The 19325-nt window shown below is 41.6% G+C and overlaps 1 protein-coding gene across 1 annotated transcript in view; it reads right to left on the reverse strand.

Annotated features, from left to right (window-relative positions):
• Positions 1 to 261: 261 nt before the first annotated feature.
• Positions 262 to 19325, reverse strand: part of LOC135469360 (pyruvate carboxylase, mitochondrial-like) — a 34144-nt gene continuing 15080 nt past the window's right edge. Inside the window, exons 5-22 of the mRNA XM_064747991.1 lie at positions 18921 to 19066; positions 17476 to 17593; positions 16840 to 17110; positions 15943 to 16105; positions 15415 to 15597; positions 14843 to 15077; positions 14477 to 14494; positions 10752 to 10976; positions 9921 to 10077; positions 9541 to 9647; positions 8926 to 9059; positions 6914 to 7163; positions 5256 to 5384; positions 4688 to 4803; positions 3654 to 3833; positions 2979 to 3230; positions 2473 to 2613; positions 262 to 2178 (exon numbers count right to left, since the gene is read on the reverse strand). Of these exons, the coding sequence (XP_064604061.1) occupies positions 1930 to 2178; positions 2473 to 2613; positions 2979 to 3230; positions 3654 to 3833; positions 4688 to 4803; positions 5256 to 5384; positions 6914 to 7163; positions 8926 to 9059; positions 9541 to 9647; positions 9921 to 10077; positions 10752 to 10976; positions 14477 to 14494; positions 14843 to 15077; positions 15415 to 15597; positions 15943 to 16105; positions 16840 to 17110; positions 17476 to 17593; positions 18921 to 19066 (3074 nt within the window). The 3' untranslated portion in view covers positions 262 to 1929. The remainder of the gene's footprint in view (positions 2179 to 2472; positions 2614 to 2978; positions 3231 to 3653; positions 3834 to 4687; positions 4804 to 5255; positions 5385 to 6913; positions 7164 to 8925; positions 9060 to 9540; positions 9648 to 9920; positions 10078 to 10751; positions 10977 to 14476; positions 14495 to 14842; positions 15078 to 15414; positions 15598 to 15942; positions 16106 to 16839; positions 17111 to 17475; positions 17594 to 18920; positions 19067 to 19325) is intronic.

Here is a 19325-nt window from a genome sequence, read left to right on the forward strand (position 1 = left end):
ACAATGCTGATAATCTTTGCTTGAGAATTTCACCATTCTTCAGTTGTGTAGAATATGAATACCAATAGTCTTGTGTTTTAATGTCAATAATGCTCGTTTTGTAATTCCAACATCCCTGAGTTAGAACGAGTAAGAATGGCAGAAGCTGTTAACAAAGCCAGCCAGTAGTGTGTTGACGATACATATTTCCCGGTGTATTAATTCGATGTGCACGGAAGAAATATTTAGAGAAGAAAAAACAAATAAGACTTCTTTTGGCAGGTTGTTTGAATGATTTATTTCTAGTCTGTGGCAACCATTTCTATAGTTCATGCATTACAAAAGATTAACGCAACATTCTTGATATAACAAATGCAATATAGAATTCAATTTTTTATTTCCTTGATGGATGTTTACATTGTACTCAGATTATTTACCTACCACAATGGCAGAACGCTTTAGGAAATGAACATGCAGAATGAAATTCCAGAAAACAACCAGCGTCTTTCAAACAATGATCATGTTCCAGTTCACCATTTTTAAAAATATACATACATGTATACAACCCTCTGTTATACCAGAATTCCAATACCAATAAAAAATGTTTGTCAGTAATAACATGAGGTGCAAAATTTGCTTGTACAGATTTATGTCTTAATAAAACCTCTGACACTTATCTGAGAGAGAAGACAAATTTTGACAAATTCTGCAGTATGATTACAAGTAATGTAATTCAGGCCCACGCTGTGAGACCTACTCTTCACTTTTGCCTCTGTGATGATTTGTTGGCAAGCTGGTAACAGAACTTCCTACTCATGTACTGCAAAAACTATATGTTTAACGAGAGAATATTGGTAAATTTGATCTGGACCAGTGTCTCGGCTGTGCGAGAAACAGTAACCCATTACTATGAAAACATCACTGCCCAATACCAATACACCAGCACTCCAGCAGCACCTGTTTAGGCATTGTCAACAGAAAAAACCATAACACAGACAATATTATGATAGTTATTGTTGAAAACACATTAATGGTTATAATGTAGAGACAATATACTTGCATGCTTGTTCAACAGTTCAAACTCATATCAACATAACATATACATTTATACTGACCTTCGTTTTTCTAGAATCATCCTAATCCATAAATATATACAATACAACATATAGTTCTTCAGAGAAACCCATAAAATATGTGTAGATATGACTGTTGGTTCAGACACTTCAATTCACATTGCGATATGTCAAAAAAACCATGTGTCACATTTCATGATCAAGGCAGATTATTTTTCTTCAATAAATGTACACCATGAATTATCTTTACAAAAAAATCAATGCCAGTCAATATTTTGATTGAGTTATATGCACCTTTCCAGACAGGAATTTCAACAGATGACTCACTACATACCCTACACGACTCACTACAAACCCTACACGACTCACTACAAACTCTACATGACTCAGTACAAACCATACACAACAAGGGTGGAAGAATTGGGCCAGATTTAGCTAAAAGCTCTAAACATCGTGTGAAGAACATGAACAACAACATAATGTGTGGTTTGTGAGATTGCCTGAACATAATACAAACTGACCAATCAAGAGCAATCCCACGTTCATATTTAGAATACTGACATGACTGACCTAACAAAGGCTGACAGATTGCCTTCAGGTATATATACATGTACCTTCAAGTATATTCCAGATAGATGGATACAGTACACAGATGATGACTATACAGCATGAAGCTTAACAGTCAGGATTATTTGTACAGGTGAAAACAGGACAAAGGTGATTCATGTAATTATTACAGTTCTCATAATCACTAACTTGTCTGAATCATCGGTGGCTTCTTTACACATGACCCAGTAATTAACCAGCTGCATGAACACACAGACACTGTCAGCTACCTGATGCTACATAATATTTATCCAATCACAGGGTGTGCTGTTCACTCAATCTCCACTAGGAGGTCATCTCCATCCACCTTCAGCCCATCTGACACTGCCACATTTTTTATCTTCCCAGAAATGGGTGCGTTAACAACCATCTCCATCTTCATAGCACTAAGCACAATGATGGGTGCGCCCTTCTCCACTGTGTCACCGACCTTCACCCTGACGTCCACCACTGTACCGGGCATAGGGGCCCCAAGGGATCCTTTCACGCCCTTTGCTGCCTTCGGGTGGAAATGCATCTCCTGAGAACAGAAACACGCATTCAGGTGTAAGGATCTCATCACCACTTTAAACATGTGCCACACTATAAATACGTCAAATTCCCCTGCACAAAATGCTTCATTAACCACTGATGTAAGGATCACAGCTTGAACATAAACAACACCGGGTCAGAACCATGTGACCTCACCTGTGGTTAAACCACATGTAAAGTTTATTGCAGGTGAGGGCATACAGAAAAGTTGTTTACTTTACTTTTGATCAAATGGGCTTCTTGAGTGGAACCATAGTTCTGTTTCAGCTGTTTACCAACTTACCTTTGTTGCCTCTTTGTCCAGGATGAACACAGATCTGAGCTGTCCATTCAACTCAAAAAATACCTCCCGTTGGCCATTCTTATTCAGGTCTCCCACAGCCAGTGTTTTAATATGCAGGGTCTTTCCCTTCTCAATTTCAACCTGCCAGACCACAGATCAAGGCAGAGTATTAGATATCCTGCCTCATTTATGAACACACACCTCCTTTAGATCATTAACGTCACATGCAACAAAAACATCCCACACAATTCCATTGACTGCATTTATTGTACACACCCTGCGTGGGATTCTATAGTATAATCTTGGCTCATGATCTTAAGAGAAATGCTGTATATATAATGTATAAAATCTGCAGAAGACAGCCATGAAGATGACAACTTCATAAATACATGTGACATTTTTTTCCTTAAAAATCATTTGCAACAGATACACACTTCATCCAACCTATGTCTTTTCATGTGGAAAAAGATACAAAAGTCTGTAACACCACATCATTCTACACTCACATCAAACTCCTCTGCCATGCTGGGCCCCACCAGGAAGAGGCGGGTGTTGAGGGTGTTCACGGGCCCATAGGCGTCCCGGAAATTGATGTAGTCCTCAGTGACCTTGGGGTAGAGGGCAGCACTCATCACATCCTCCTCGCGGATCACACTCTGGCCGTGTCTCTCCACCATCTCAGATTGCAACTTGTCAAAGTCAAATGGCTCCATGGAGGCACCAGGCCGTCCTTCCACCCTCTGAGCTCCCTTGAGAATCTGCAACATGTGAACAGTAGTCAGAGATCAGTTTAAACCTTGGCAAATGTGTTGTTAACCCACCTGCCACTCCAACGAAAGTAACTAGAGTAAATGATATGGTTACCCTGTGAACTGGGAAAGCCAAGGTGAACTAACGGGATGCACACACAGAATGACACAAGAACAACAGATCACAACAGTAAATGGATAAAATCTGTACCATTTCTATTTGACTCTTTATTTACCGATGTACCTTGAAAGAACTTGAATGAAGAGAAACCAAAACTGTTGTACAAAGCCTGCTAAACATGCTTGACATTACCCACACAGAACTGCCAGGGCACTGTAATGTCCATCGCTGTTACCTCCATGCCATACCTCATGCATTTTTCACATGTGACCGGGCTGTGTACAACATACATGTCCCTCAGAGTTACCCACCTTTGTGCGTAGAGGTTCTGGGAATCCACCAGGTGGTTGTCCCAAATAACCTTGGAAGAATTCAATGACAGATGAAGGGAAAGATAACTCTTCTGCTTTCTGCTCGAGGGTTTTGGCATTCAGCTTATTCTGGACCATGAACTGTGCCAGGTCGCCCACAACCTTTGATGAGGGAGTGACCTGTCAAAAAGCCAATATCAGATGTTCACCAGAAGGTCAAATAAACATCCAAGTCTGCTTAATAGTGTTTTTTCTTATCCTCCATAAATATGTACTGAATAAGCAATTCAATGTCAAAATATAAGGATTAAGTCACTAAAAAAAAATTTTTTTTCATCCTTACAGAAATTTGGATAAATATATGCATGCTGACAAAAGAATCAAGACGTAAGGAAATATTTGAAGTAAATTCACATTAGCAAAATCACAAAAGCTGGATCATCTCTCCCAAAACACACCACAACTTTTCACACATTTTTGATATTCCCTCTCAAAATAGCCGGATCATGCCCCTCCCCAGAGTTTCGTGTCACCATGCACTCAGGCCCTCTGTAAGTGAGTTAACACATAACATTCACATTTTCAAATGTAGGATCTCAAAAATTTAATCGACTGACCAAAACAACATAAATAAAACTACATGTATAAACGCACACAATGTACTTTGATTATTTATTTATTTATTTGATTGGTGTTTTACGCTGTACTCAAAAATATTTCACTTATACGCCAGCGGCCAGCATTATGGTGGGAGGAAACCGGGCAGAGCCCAGGGAAAACCCACGACCATCTGCAGGTTGCTGACAGACCTTCCCACATATGGCCGGACAGGAAGCCAGCATAAGCTGGACTTGAACTCACAGCGACCGCATTGATGAGAGACTCCTGGGTCTTTACGCTGCGCTAGTGCGCTAACCAACTGAGCCACAGAGGCCCCGCCCAATGTACCTTGATCCGATTTCACACCAGCTGGTTAGACTCGGCTAATAAACTAAACCTAAACTCTGGAAACCTGACTGGATCATACGACGCACCTTGACAAGATCTCCCAGCAGCTGATTAGCCTCTGCGTACATCTTCTTCACTTCCTCAAACTGCTCAGCCAGGCCCAGGCTAAAGGCTTGGAACTGGAGGTTTGTGTACTGTCCACCTGCACGTAAATACATAGAATCAGGCGTAAGAGGGACCAGGAGTTGTATTAGGGGAACAACTTTTAAAACACTACCTAGAGCTAACAACAGATAACCACACAAGCATTTTATTCCAGTGATTGCCAAAAGTTTACAGAACATGTACATTTGTCTGTGTCTATTTTTATTTATTTACTGATCTGGTTGTGACTTAACATTATCCTCAAGAATATTTCAGTTATATGAAGATGTTAAGTTTCCCAGGTGGGAAAAGCAACTACCTGTGGGGAAAGCAACTACCTGTGGGGAAAGCAACTACCTGTAGATCAAACACCTACAAAAACAAGACATCAACCAAAATACCTGTGTCTGAATGACCTACACAGTAAGACAGATTACATCACCTGCAGCTATATTATCTTGATGTCATCACTGCAGGGAGACAGTTACTTTAACGAACAAAAGTACTTACCTGGAATTTCATGCAGGTAGACATCAGCGTTTCCGCTCTTCATTGTCACACAGCATTCAAAGGGGGCATACAGCTGACGTGCCTGCTCCCAGTATGACGAGTAGCGAGAGACATCCTCCAGTTTTATACCTACAGCAGTTCAAAATACGCTCAGGTCATAATCTTCACATATCAAACCACTGCAGTGTGTACTATACCAGTACACCAAGTTAACATTTTAGTTTTTGCATGCATGTAAATAGAGCATGTTTTGTAATCAAATCACTGGACCAACTATATTTCATGTAATATATTGGAAATATCTCAAAATAAACCTTAATTTTCCTAGATAATTCACAGCGACTGCATTTGCCCTACAAATCTGCCTGAAATTACACTTTTACAGGCAAGTGAAGGACATAACATATTGCTTTAGATGTTGAACAACAAGATGTCATCATAACTTTCACACAAAACACCACTGTCAGATCAAAAGACCCCTTAGAATCAGGCAAAATGGGTAATAGAGCCATGGAAGAAAGTTAAAACAAGCATATTAGTTTTGTTATAGCCTGAGGACGTGTTACGTGACTGTATCATGCTCCGTGTTAGCCAGAGCAGCCACTACAGCCCCCATGCTGGGCTGAGATGTCATTCCAGACATAGAGTCCACTGTCACATCCACAGCATCATTAGATTTGTTATAACATAATGAAGTTTTAAATACCTGTATCATGCTCTGTGTTAGCCAGAGCAGCCACTACAGCCCCCATGCTGGGCTGAGATGTCATTCCGGACATAGAGTCCACTGTCACATCCACAGCATCATTAGATTTGTTATAACATAATGAAGTTTTAAATACCTGTATCATGCTCTGTGTTAGCCAGAGCAGCCACTACAGCCCCCATGCTGGGCTGAGATGTCATTCCGGACATAGAGTCCACTGTCACATCCACAGCATCATTAGATTTGTTATAACATAATGAAGTTTTAAATACCTGTATCATGCTCTGTGTTAGCCAGAGCAGCCACTACAGCCCCCATGCTGGGCTGAGATGTCATTCCGGACATAGAGTCCACTGTCACATCCACAGCATCATTAGATTTGTTATAACATAATGAAGTTTTAAATACCTGTATCATGCTCTGTGTTAGCCAGAGCAGCCACTACAGCCCCCATGCTGGGCTGAGATGTCATTCCGGACATAGAGTCCACTGTCACATCCACAGCATCATTAGATTTGTTATAACATAATGAAGTTTTAAATACCTGTATCATGCTCTGTGTTAGCCAGAGCAGCCACTACAGCCCCCATGCTGGGCTGAGATGTCATTCCGGACATAGAGTCCACTGTCACATCCACAGCATCATTAGATTTGTTATAACATAATGAAGTTTTAAATACCTGTATCATGCTCTGTGTTAGCCAGAGCAGCCACTACAGCCCCCATGCTGGGCTGAGATGTCATTCCGGACATAGAGTCCACTGTCACATCCACAGCATCATTAGATTTGTTATAACATAATGAAGTTTTAAATACCTGTATCATGCTCTGTGTTAGCCAGAGCAGCCACTACAGCCCCCATGCTGGGCTGAGATGTCATTCCGGACATAGAGTCCACTGTCACATCCACAGCATCATTAGATTTGTTATAACATAATGAAGTTTTAAATACCTGTATCATGCTCTGTGTTAGCCAGAGCAGCCACTACAGCCCCCATGCTGGGCTGAGATGTCATTCCGGACATAGAGTCCACTGCCACATCCACAGCATCTGCACCAGCCTCCGCAGCTGCCAACATGGAGGCTACGCCTGCCCCTGCTGTGTCGTGTGTGTGCACGTGGATGGGGATATCAGGGTGGCGGTCACGCAGCGTGCGCACCAGTTGATCAGCAGCACGTGGCTTCAGCAGCCCAGCCATGTCCTGTGGATATGGGCAGCATGTTGAAGAATACAGTAAAACAGGCATATACAGCTCATGATATAATGGGGGAAACTTCAGATTAAGAGTACAGGGCCTAGTTGTTCCAAAGTGTATCAGCTAATACTGGTACTAAGTCACATTTTATATTTAAGGCTTTAGCCAAACTGAGCAGGAAATGCACTTCTCCAAAGTTAAACTTTAACAGCAGAAGTTTTGGTTCATATTCACTATAATGTCACACAATTTTTTTTTTTAAGCCACAAGTACAAAAGTGAAGAAATGGCAAACGTTAAATCTGGTATTAAATCTTAAACCAGCCCAGTCTGGGCCCAGGACTCAAAATTTACTACATGAAGAAAGGTTAATAAGCAAAACAGATATCCCGGAATAGGTTATGGAAATATTACGGGGAAGTAACACAGACTTTTTTCCCACGAAGGCTTGCTGGTCTCATAAAATGTAATAAATGATGGTTAGTAAGACCACATATGAAAGGCTTTGAATGATGGTCCCTCTTCATCACCCCCCCCCCTTCCCACTTCCGGACATTTTCCCCTCCCGATATATCTACATGTATATATGATCAGTGGAAAATATAAATATGATCTTCTAAATGAGGTGTCTTGGAATGAACAGCTGAAGGGGTCAAAATAAGCAATTTTTTTTTACACAATCTCAAAATTCTTTTCTTTGCCTTCATTTGGTGAAGATTTTAAAGCCTCTGGGTGAAAACAATCAGATTTTTATTTTTATATATTCACCAAATTCAGGCAGTTGTTTTCATATGGTGAAGATATTATGTTGATAATCAAAGTGGAACTTCCCATAATAATGCTGGGTGTCATCATATGAAGGGAAGACAAGCCTGTGTATTGGCATATAAAACCAGGTTCAGAGATAGTGTGTTAAACAGGCCACAAGACAGCTACAAGACAGGTTGTTGGTGACCTGTTCTGACCACAGGGATGGTAGACGGACAGTGGAGGAAACACTAAGGAAACAGTGGGCCATTGCATCAGACTGTAACACATGAACTATGTACTATAATGTATTTCACTGAGAAACTGAGAAACACTACTTGTTCTCAGCATGTTGTTGCAAATAATAAAACATCTATTTATCATGAATAAGCTTTCCGTTTATTTTGTCTACTGTCTTTTTCCCCATATAAGGCCTATGTTGTACCGAATGATTGTCTTACAAAGTGTTGATTTAATCGAATTGAACGCCACACATGGAAAAAACTGCCGCAAGTTTTTGCCAAAGCTCTCCAGTTTGTAAATGTTTTAAATGTTTTAATGATTGAGATCCACTTTGACCATGGATAATGGAGGATGGACCACAGCAGATTTTATCAGATATATTCACATACAGGGAGGGAATATTTCCAGAGTGGGAAATGTCTGGGGGGAGGGGGACGGTTTATGTCTGTAACCCCTCCACTCACCTGGGCAGCAAACTATTCCCAAAAACCACAACTTTTCACTCAGTTTTTGATATTTACATTATCATATTTGCCTAATCAGGAACCCAGCCACACTGACCATTATTCTCATACCCCACCCACACACACACACACACACAGCTGCAACTTTGAACTACACTGTATTAACAAGGTCATTCAATTTCACTGACTGGGCGCATAAGGCTGTATTCCTTAACTCCTCCTGAAATGCTCTCTGCACTAAGGAAAGAGTTGATATAAACCATTCTGGGTAAAAATCCTTTGCTGTCATGTTTCTGAAATCCTAGCTGCAATTACCTTGATACCCAGGATGTGTGTACCAGCCTTGACCAGTTCATCGGCCAGGTTCACATAATACTCCATGTTGTACTTCTTTCTGCTCGGATCCGACACATCGCCCGTGTAGGAAATACACGCCTCTATGACTCCACCTTCAAGCGAGAGAACACAACACAAAGGCACATGTACTGACCGTTTATTTGCTTGTCTGAAGCTTACAGATTGCTAAGAGCATCACACTGGTGGTGTTTTCACAAAATCAAAATTTACTGCTCCAAACTCTGATGAATTTGGATATGGTCACTAAGTGTTCAACATGTTAACACACGGGCGCCTCCGTGGCCAGCGGGGTACACCAGCGCAATGACCAAGGAGCCTCTCACCAATGCAGTCGCTGTGAGTTCAAGTCCAGCTCATGCGGATGGTTGAGGGTTTCCCACAGGCTGCCTGGTTTCCTCCCACCATAATTCTGGCCACCGTTGTATGAGTGAAATATTCTTGAGTGTAGCGTAAAACACCAATCAAATAAATAAATAAATAAATGTTAACAAACAGTCAGAAATAATAGTAAGAACAATGCGTATAATGAGGACAAGTGAACACTGAGGCCATCCCATGGCTATCGTGACATACCAGCATTGCCGACAGCATCCATGCCCACGACGATGTTCGGCACGTAATTGAGGGAATCAAACACACGGAATATGTCCATGCCATTCTTCACTGCCAGGTCACAGAATCTGCGCACAGGAAGTAGCCATTAGCTCATTGAAATGCGCACCACGGATTGTTTAAGAAAAGAAAACAATGGATATAAGCTATTCATTAATTGGACAGAAATTTGTACGGAAAATTATTTCATTCTGATATTTTCTGGGACTTGCCAAATGGCCTATTTTTGCAGGAGATCTTCACAGTTCTATAAGATCCACAATTTCATATCAATGTTATGCTGATTTAAATATAACCAAAATCTGTTCAGTGCACAGAAAATCAAAAGTTCATCCACTAACTTGGACACTACATTATCAGGGTAATTTGTGTAACCAACAGCATTCGCGCCTCGTAGCAACATCTGGAATGGAATGTTGGGCACAAGTTTGCGGAGTTCACTCAATCTTTCCCATGGACACTCATGCAGAAACCTTAAGGCTACGTCGTAAGTGGCACCTGGAGACAAAAAACAAAATGGTGAACCAAATACACACACATGATCAGTTCTTGCAATTGTTCAAAGCAATTCAATGCTATCAAAAACACAGATCAATGCTGTAATGACAAGTTTAAAAATGAACTGTAATGAAAATATTTTATATCAACTTTACTCTTCAAACAGAATCCTGCTCTGAAATGTTAGCATATCTGACCTCAAAAGAATATCAAAGACATAGTATTTATATCTGATCATAAAATGAATTCAATGTGATATGGTTCAAATAAATGGCCACTAGAAAAGACCAAAAGGCCCAGCCAGCTCTACACTGGGTTATTATGGCAGATGACCTAAATGTCATCCATGATTATTGCACAGTTTGTCTGAATCTGGCTCTGGGATCACGAGGCAATCTTACACTTGCGTTAAAATTTCAATCATTAAATTTGGTATGTTCCTCTCCGTTATTTTAGCCAAAGTTTGTTGCAAAAGAAGTTACGCACATGACTTGGTGATTTCAGGGCCCGAGCTTTTTTTATTAAAGAACAATGTTTTGAGGTTAGTTTGGGTGGTAGGCTCACAACCTACTGGAAAACTTTCAGCACCAAAAGTAGTATTTTATGGCAATTATTTGCCTGTAAAAATGAAAATTTTGGTAGAGATTTTAGGTCATATAGTCTACATCTCTTACCTCCCCAATTCTCCAAACTGAACAGGTTACTGAAGTTATGAGAGACATATGGTGAGACTTTTTTCAGGTCGTAGGTGCGAACCCGAGTGGCCAGCAGGGACTGGTGGGCATCTCTGAACGTTGTATCCATTAGCAACAGACCCTTGTGCTCGCGTACTTTCTTAGCAAACCCCTCTGGACCCTCTTTTACAAGTACATCTCTCCAGCCTGATGGCTGAGGTACCGCTGGGAACAACAACATAAAGTAAGGATATTCATGTACACCGGTACTCGTATCAAGCGTATACTCATCTTACATCGCTGTATATTCTTGCTGGATGATACCCAGGCTGTATTCTCATGTTACACGGATCTCACGCCGTATAATCATGTTACACAGATCTCAAGCTGTATATTCTTGTTACATGATACCCAAGCTGTATTCTCATGTTACACAGATCTCAAGCTGTTACTCATGTTAAACGGATCTCAAGCTGTATTCTCATGTTACATGGATCCTAACCTGTATACTCATATTACACGAATCTCAAGCTATTTACTCATGTTACACCGATCTCAAGCTGTTTACTCATGTTTACACGGATCTCAAGCTATATACTCCTGTCACATGGATCTCAAGCTATTTACTCATGTTACACAGATCCCAACCTGTATTCTCATGTTACATGGATCTCAAGCTGTATTCTCATGTTATACGGATCTCAAGCTGCACACTCATGTTACACGGATCTCAAGCTGTATACTCATGTTACACGGATCTCAAGCTGTATACTCATGTTACACGGATCTCAAGCTATATATTCATGTTACTCGGATCTCAAGCTGTATACTCATGTTACACGGATCCCAAGCTGTATTCTCATGTCATACAGATCTCAAGCTGTGTACTCATGTTACATGAATCTCAAGTTGTTTACTCATGTTAAATGGATCTCAACCTGTATTCTCATGTTACATGGATCTCAAGCTGTATACTCATGTTATACGAATCTCAAGCTGTTCACTCATGTTACATGGATCTCAAGCTGTATACCCATGTTACAGGGATCCCAAGTTGTTTACTCATGTTACACGAATCTCAAGCTGTATAATCATGTCACACAGATCTCAAGCTGTATAATCATGTCACACAGATCTCAAGCTGTATACTCATGTTACACAAATCTCAAGCTGTTTACTCATGTTACATGGATCTCAAGCTGTTTACTCATGTTACACGGATCTCAAACTGTATACTCACTTTGAAATAATTTTACTTGTATTGACAATTACTTCAGCTAACACCTATATATTACTTTTTATTTCCTATGTGAACTTTGAGATTCAAATCTTCCACAGAATAACACTTTGGTCTAACTGTTTGTAATGCATCAGCCTGTCCTGTTGATGGTTGTGGGTTTCCCCCAATCTCTGTCTGGTGTCCTCCGTGTACCACCATAATGCTAGTCTCCATTGCAGAAGTGAAATATCGTTGTGTATGGCATCAAACAACAATGCATACATTAATAGACAAATAAATAAATAAATACATTTATCAATCCTAAGAAGTAGAAATGACAGGCAGCTCAGCATGTGCGTGACAAAAGGGACAAGTTCTACAGACTGAGCACTAACAAAACCCTGCACTATTACATTTAGAGAAATATTCATGAGAGTTGAAACCTGTAGAGTAAAAAGACAATAAAAATGATCGCAAAAAAGATGTGACAACAATGAGGGAAAAGTGCAGGTAGGGTAGATTCAATAGGCTTGGTCCAGACATAACACAGCTTTCCTCAAATCAGACCTGAGTAGATTCAATAGGCTTGGTTGAGACACAACACAGCTCTCCTCAAACCAGAGCTGAGTAGATTTGATAGGTTTGGTCCAGACATAACACAGTTCCCCTCAAATCAGAGATGAGTAGATTCAATACGCATGGTCCAGACATAACACAGCCCTCCCCAAACCAGAGCTGAATAGATTCAATAGGCTTGGTCCAGACATAACACAGCTCTCCTCAAATCAGAGCTTCAGCTAAAGGAGAGGTGGCACTAGTGTGAAGCAGGACTATGAGCTATTGTTATGTCAAGAATGGATTGTGGCGTAAAGTCTACACCATTGCAATGTATCAGTTTCTATTGTAATGGTCCTACTGTCTTTAATGTGACGTCATCTTGATGAGCTTGGAAAGGAAAATTTGACGGCAAAAAATGAGATCAAGATCCTGCTAAAGGGTGTTAGACCATTGTTCTTTTTTTTTCATCTTCTCATCTTAACCACACATTCTACAGCACACAAATGCAGGACACAAACGAAGGACACGTGCACATACAAACACATAATACAATGGAACAGTACAGTGGATGGAAAATGAGATAAAATGTGTATGCAGTGAAAATCATGCCATACATATATACATAATACATGCCCGTGTCCCTGATAACAATGCTTGTATAACCACCCCCTACAACCATTATGTAACATGCACTTTCATTAGATACTGGGGGCAGTTTTGTGTCCTGCAGAGGAGCATTCCATTCATTAAATGAGTGCTATAAGTGTACAGATCCTGGACTGGTAACAGTTTGAAGGTCTGTGGGTGCCATAGGTGTAGAGATCTTGGACTGGTGACAGTCTGTAGGTCTGTGGGTGCCATAGGTGTAGAGATCTTGGACTGGCGACAGTTTGTAGGTCTGTGGGTGCCATAAGTGTAGAGATCTTGGACTGGTAACAGTTTGTAGGTCTGTGGGTGTCGTAGGTGTAGAGATCCTGGATTTGTAAGAGTCTGTAGGTCTGTGGGGGCCATAGGTGTAGAGATCTTGGACTCGTGACAGTCTGTAGGTCTGTGGGTGCCATAGGTGTAGAGATCTTGGACTGGCGACAGTTTGTAGGTCTGTGGGTGCCATAAGTGTAGAGATCCTGGATTTGTAACAGTCTGTAGGTCTGTGGGGGCCATAAGTGTAGAGATCCTGGATTTGTAATAGTTTGTAGGTCGGTGATGTTGATGTTTCATATGAAGGGATGTGATTTATTAACAGAATGACCTTGACCCATGTATACCGTCTAATCCACCACCTCCTGCACACACCTGGGGGACATTTAACTGTGCAAGTACGCCTAATGTGCCACGTCCACTACAGGACCTTACCTAACCATTACTTAGTATTACATTAGTATAGCTGTGGGCCAATGGAGTTAATACAGGTACTACCATATTTATCTGAATCTGACGCATCCCAGGTTTAAACTGAGCCAGTCCCTGATTTTCAGGAAGGATTCCCATAAATTACTAGTATAAAGCACGAAATGCTTCAATGGTTATTGCTACACGGGCTCTGAAATGCTCATGTCATGGAAAACCTTTAAAACTCTTAACAAAAGATACTAATAGCTGACAGAAACAGAGGTGATGAGGTCACCTGTTAAAACTTAGCAAATGGACAAGGCAAAAGTGGCATTCTCTACTGGCTGACGTATGTGTCAGTCATAATGTAAATAACAATGACTGTATCTGGTTTAGCCATGTTAGCATCTAGCACAATGTTAGGGGACACATTGTGCTCCTAGCCATGTTAGCATCTAGCACAATGTCAGGGGACACACTGTGCTCTTAGCCATGTTAGCATCTAGCACAATGTGTTACATGAAAGATTCGTGTAGAATAAATTATAGCACAGATAGTATGTTGATAATCGACGGATGTGCATGAGTGTAAACAAAATACAATGTAACAGGCATCTTACCCTTTCCATATGGTGCAGCTGTACAATGTAAGAAATAGAGCTGTTAAGTAATTTGTCGGCATTTAAATGATTCTTTACACATCTGGTAACATCTGATTCTTTTCTTTGTCGGTAACAATAACCTTCTTCTGTTTGCGTGATGAATGATTTTGGCATGAAATGACATATTTTGATGACCTCACTTCCATAACACAAAACAGTCCAGTTTTAGTAACAGCTATATACAGTGAAACAAAAACAGCTACTTACAGTGAAACAAAAACAGCTACATAGAGTGAAACATCACATCATGGAATGATTTCTTCATGACTAAATACTCTGGACAATCAACATCTGCGGCTTCCTGTCTCAGTTATCTGCCCTTACCTACAGGTGTACTAGGGATGAGAGGCGTGACCTGTGCAGGTTTGAGTCCCGTGGCTAGTGGAGTCATGGGTCCGTTCACCATCAGCTGACCCAGGTAATGAAGAAGTTTCTGGGCGCGGTTCTGAGACGGTTCTAGACGGAAGAGCTGTGGGTGTTCATCGATGAAGTAGGTGTCCACCCAGCCAGACAGGAACTGCTCATGCTGAAGTACATTTAGCAGGAAGGGTGTGTTCGTCTGAAACAACAGGAGTGTAAAAGGTTAATGCTGACTAAAAGTCTCTCAGCCAATAGCACAAACTTTTCTTGATTATACAAACTGCAAGCAGAATAGCTTAAAAATGGCTGCTGAGCCAGATACAAAACTTTATCCAAATATTTATTTTTGCTGTTTTTTGTTATACATCATTTCTGAATTTTTTTAACACCACACTCATTTCTAGATAAGTAATTTAATTATAAAGTCTGAATAGGCAAAGAAGCAGAAATTGTCTCCTATTTTGCCATGTTAGAGTGATAATATCTGCCTCACTTGTTTTAGCATTTTGACCCTTAACCTTTTCTTCACAACTGACCTTCACACCCCTGATTCTGAATTCCCTCAGAGCGCGCAGCATTTTAGCACAGGCAGACGGATGGTCTCTGGCATGAGCGATGACTTTCACCAGCAGAGAGTCGTAATAAGGGGAGATAATAGCTCCAGCGTAGGCCAGAGCGCTGTCCAGCCGGATGCCCATACCTTCTCCACTACGAAACACCTGGGAAGGTTATGATACAGGCAATATATAACAAGGTGTACCACTGGATTAACAAGTGCCGGATCTGTCTCTTCACAACATACAACACAGCAACGCAATAAAAATACTGTACGTATCTGTAGGTGGATTTCATATATTACATTCTTTAAAATGACCACTGAATCATGTTTCATTAGCTGAAAAGGAATAAAAACGATGACCAAACATTCGTTGTTGCAATCTTTGTTTGCTGTAAGATTTAAATTTGAATTCAACCAGAACGCCTCTTGGGCCCAATATCAAAGGCAATCTGTTGTATTTGTAACACATTGGGAACAACTATCCAGTATGAAGATGTAGTTGTACCTCAATTCTGCCCGTGTCTGGCTGGAAACTGCGGGCGGGGTCCTCAGTGGTCATTCTACACTGTATGGCACAGCCGTTGAGAAGAATGCTATCCTGGACAAGGTTCAGGTCTTGTAGAGATTTCCCTTCTGCTATCTTGATCTGAGACTGGACCAAGTCCACACTGAAACCACACAACACACACTACTGTTATACAGCTATAAATGTGCACCAATGAAATCACACCATGATGATCCTTTCTTGTCTATTGTATGGTAGCAAAGGGAGGTAATTCTACAGTCTAAATGCATTTGGGGCCACTGCGGCGTGGGTAATTGTTTGCTCTGAGAATTTCTGCAAATGTTGATGAAGAAATGTTGACAAGGGAAAAAATTCCAATCACGTGTTGATTTGCAAATTCCACAAAATACTAAAGACAAGATCAAAAGTGACTCGGGAATATTCAGTCACTGAACACAATGCATTGCTCGATGAGAAAAGGGAGATCAAAATACTTCCTTGAGGCCATCTGACTCGGTGTGTGTAACGTCTATTGTTATTGGGATGAGAAGTGAAAGTCCTTGGAACAAATAACCTATGTCCTAAAATGGTCATTGTGAAGTGTTTTGTACATTATTAAGTGGCACATTGTGCTCATTTCTGTTTTGTTTGAAATCCACCGTGAACAATGCCATCCTTCAAGGATACATGAAAAGTTAGTCCAAAACAATAAGTATAAAGAAAACATAGCCAGACAGGTTTCAAATGAAATTATACCACCAAAGTATGACGGACTTGATAGCTTTATATGGCACATCTGTTTAAGATATATATGCAAATCTTTATCCAATCTTCCACATAAACTCAAATCAAAAGCTTACTTGTGAATACCTTGATCAAACATTTATAACCACATACCCAGTGACCTGCTCCGTGACAGTGTGTTCCACCTGTAGCCTAGCATTCACCTCAATGAAGTAATACTTCCCCGTATTATCCAGGAGAAACTCCACAGTGCCAGCGTTCTCATAGCCAACATGTTGGGCCAGTCGCACAGCATCTTCTGCCATGGCATGGCGGATCTCAGAGGCCAGGTGAGGGGCAGGTGCAATCTCTACCACCTTCTGATGACGTCTCTGAACAGAGCAGTCTCTCTCATACAGGTGCACAATGTTACCCATCTTATCACCTGTAAACAAAAATGAATGATGTTGTGAATATCATTTGGACAAGAATTCAGGGAAATACGTGACTGACATAGTCATCTGGAAGTATTTCAGTGGCTTCAACACTTCAATGTTTCACTTAAATAAAACCTACAATTTCTAAGCTTTTGATGCTCTATATTTCTATTAATTACATCCAGGACTGATAAACAGTGGAGAAAATTGATTACCACAAAGACAATTCTAATATCTGTACAGCTCCAGCCCATATAGACAGAGCTATATAGGGGCTGATTTAATTCCTGAATTTTAAACTACTGAACATTTGATTAACGTCTGCACCAGATGACAACTCCTAAGTCCTAACTCCTAAGTCCTAACTCCTTACCCAGAATTTGGACCTCAATATGCCTTGGTCTTTCTATAAATTTCTCCAGGAAGAGAGCACCATTACCGAAAGCAGAAAGAGCCTCTGAGGTTGCTCGCTGAAAGTTTTCCTTCACATCCTGAAAATTTAAACGTCAGCTTAAATAATATACACGGTGCAAAAAACACTGACCTACAAAATCAATGAAAGCTGAAGTAATTTGTCTTTCTGGAGGTAAAACAAGTAGCGTACTACAGTGACATTTGAAAACCATTTTTTACCATCTCAAACCAGCTTAACATTCACTATATAATTTACGTTTTCAAAACCGCAAGTATATACATGTATGTAACAACAAATAAACATATGAAAGCCCATGTTATGAGAATCAAAGTGCAAGCATGCATACTAAGCAACCTATTGTTCTTACCTTCACATCCCTCACCCCTCTGCCTCCTCCACCATATGCAGCTTACCTTCACATCCCCCACAACCCTCACCCCTCTGCCTCCTCCACCATAAGCAGCTTACCTTCACATCCCTCACAACCCTCACCCCTCTGCCTCCTCCACCATATGCCGCTAACCTTCACATCCCTCACAACCCTCACCCCTCTGCGTCCTCCACCATATGCAGTTTACCAGCACATCCCTCACAACCCTCACCCCTCTGCCTCCTCCACCATATGCAGCTAACCTTCACATCCCTCACAACCCTCACCCCTCTGCCTCCTCCACCATATGCAGCTTACCTTCACATCCCTCACAACCCTCACCCCTCTGCCTCCTCCACCATATGCCGCTAACCTTCACATCCCTCACAACCCTCACCCCTCTGCGTCCTCCACCATATGCAGCTTACCTGCACATTCCTCACAACCCTCACCCCTCTGCCTCCTCCACCATATGCCGCTAACCTTCACATCCCTCACAACCCTCACCCCTCTGCCTCCTCCACCATATGCCGCTAACCTTCACATCCCTCACAACCCTCACCCCTCTGCCTCCTCCACCATATGCAGCTTACCTTCACATCCCTCACAACCCTCACCCCTCTGCCTCCTCCACCATATGCCGCTAACCTTCACATCCCTCACAACCCTCACCCCTCTGCGTCCTCCACCATATATAGCTTACCTTCACATCCCTCACAACCCTCACCCCTCTGCCTCCTCCACCATATGCCGCTAACCTTCACATCCCTCACAACCCTCACCCCTCTGCGTCCTCCACCATATATAGCTTACCAGCACATTCCTCACAACCCTCACCCCTCTGCCTCCTCCACCATATGCAGCTTACCTTCATATCCCTCACAACCCTCACCCCTCTGCCTCCTCCACCATATGCAGCTTACCTTCACATCCCTCACAACCCTCACCCCTCTGCCTCCTCCACCATATGCAGCTTACCTTCACATCCCTCACAACCCTCACCCCTCTGCCTCCTCCACCATATGCAGCTTACCTTCATATCCTTCACAACCCTCATCCCTCTGCCTCCACCACCATAAGCAGCTTTAAAGATGACTGGTAGTCCATGCTCCTGACAGAAGGCCTTAGCATCCTCAGCAGAAGCCACTGGCCCAGGAGTACCCGGTACTACCTGCACACCTGATAACACAATGGTATATATGTTTTACTTCATATGTAACACTGTTTCAATTCAGAGAAAGCCAGATATACCCCAGAGCAAGAACGATACACCCGAGAGAAAGTCAGGTACACTCCAGAGAAAGCCAGGTACACCTGTGAGAAAACCAGGTACACCCCGGAAAAAGAAAGGTACATCCAAGAGAAAGTATGGTATACTCCAGAGGAGCCAGGTACACCCAGGAGAAAGCCAGGTACACTAAGACACAGCCAGGTACAC

The sequence above is a fragment of the Liolophura sinensis genome, chromosome 6 (assembly GCF_032854445.1).
Source record: "Liolophura sinensis isolate JHLJ2023 chromosome 6, CUHK_Ljap_v2, whole genome shotgun sequence".
In the NCBI taxonomy this organism is placed as follows: domain Eukaryota; kingdom Metazoa; phylum Mollusca; class Polyplacophora; order Chitonida; family Chitonidae; genus Liolophura; species Liolophura sinensis.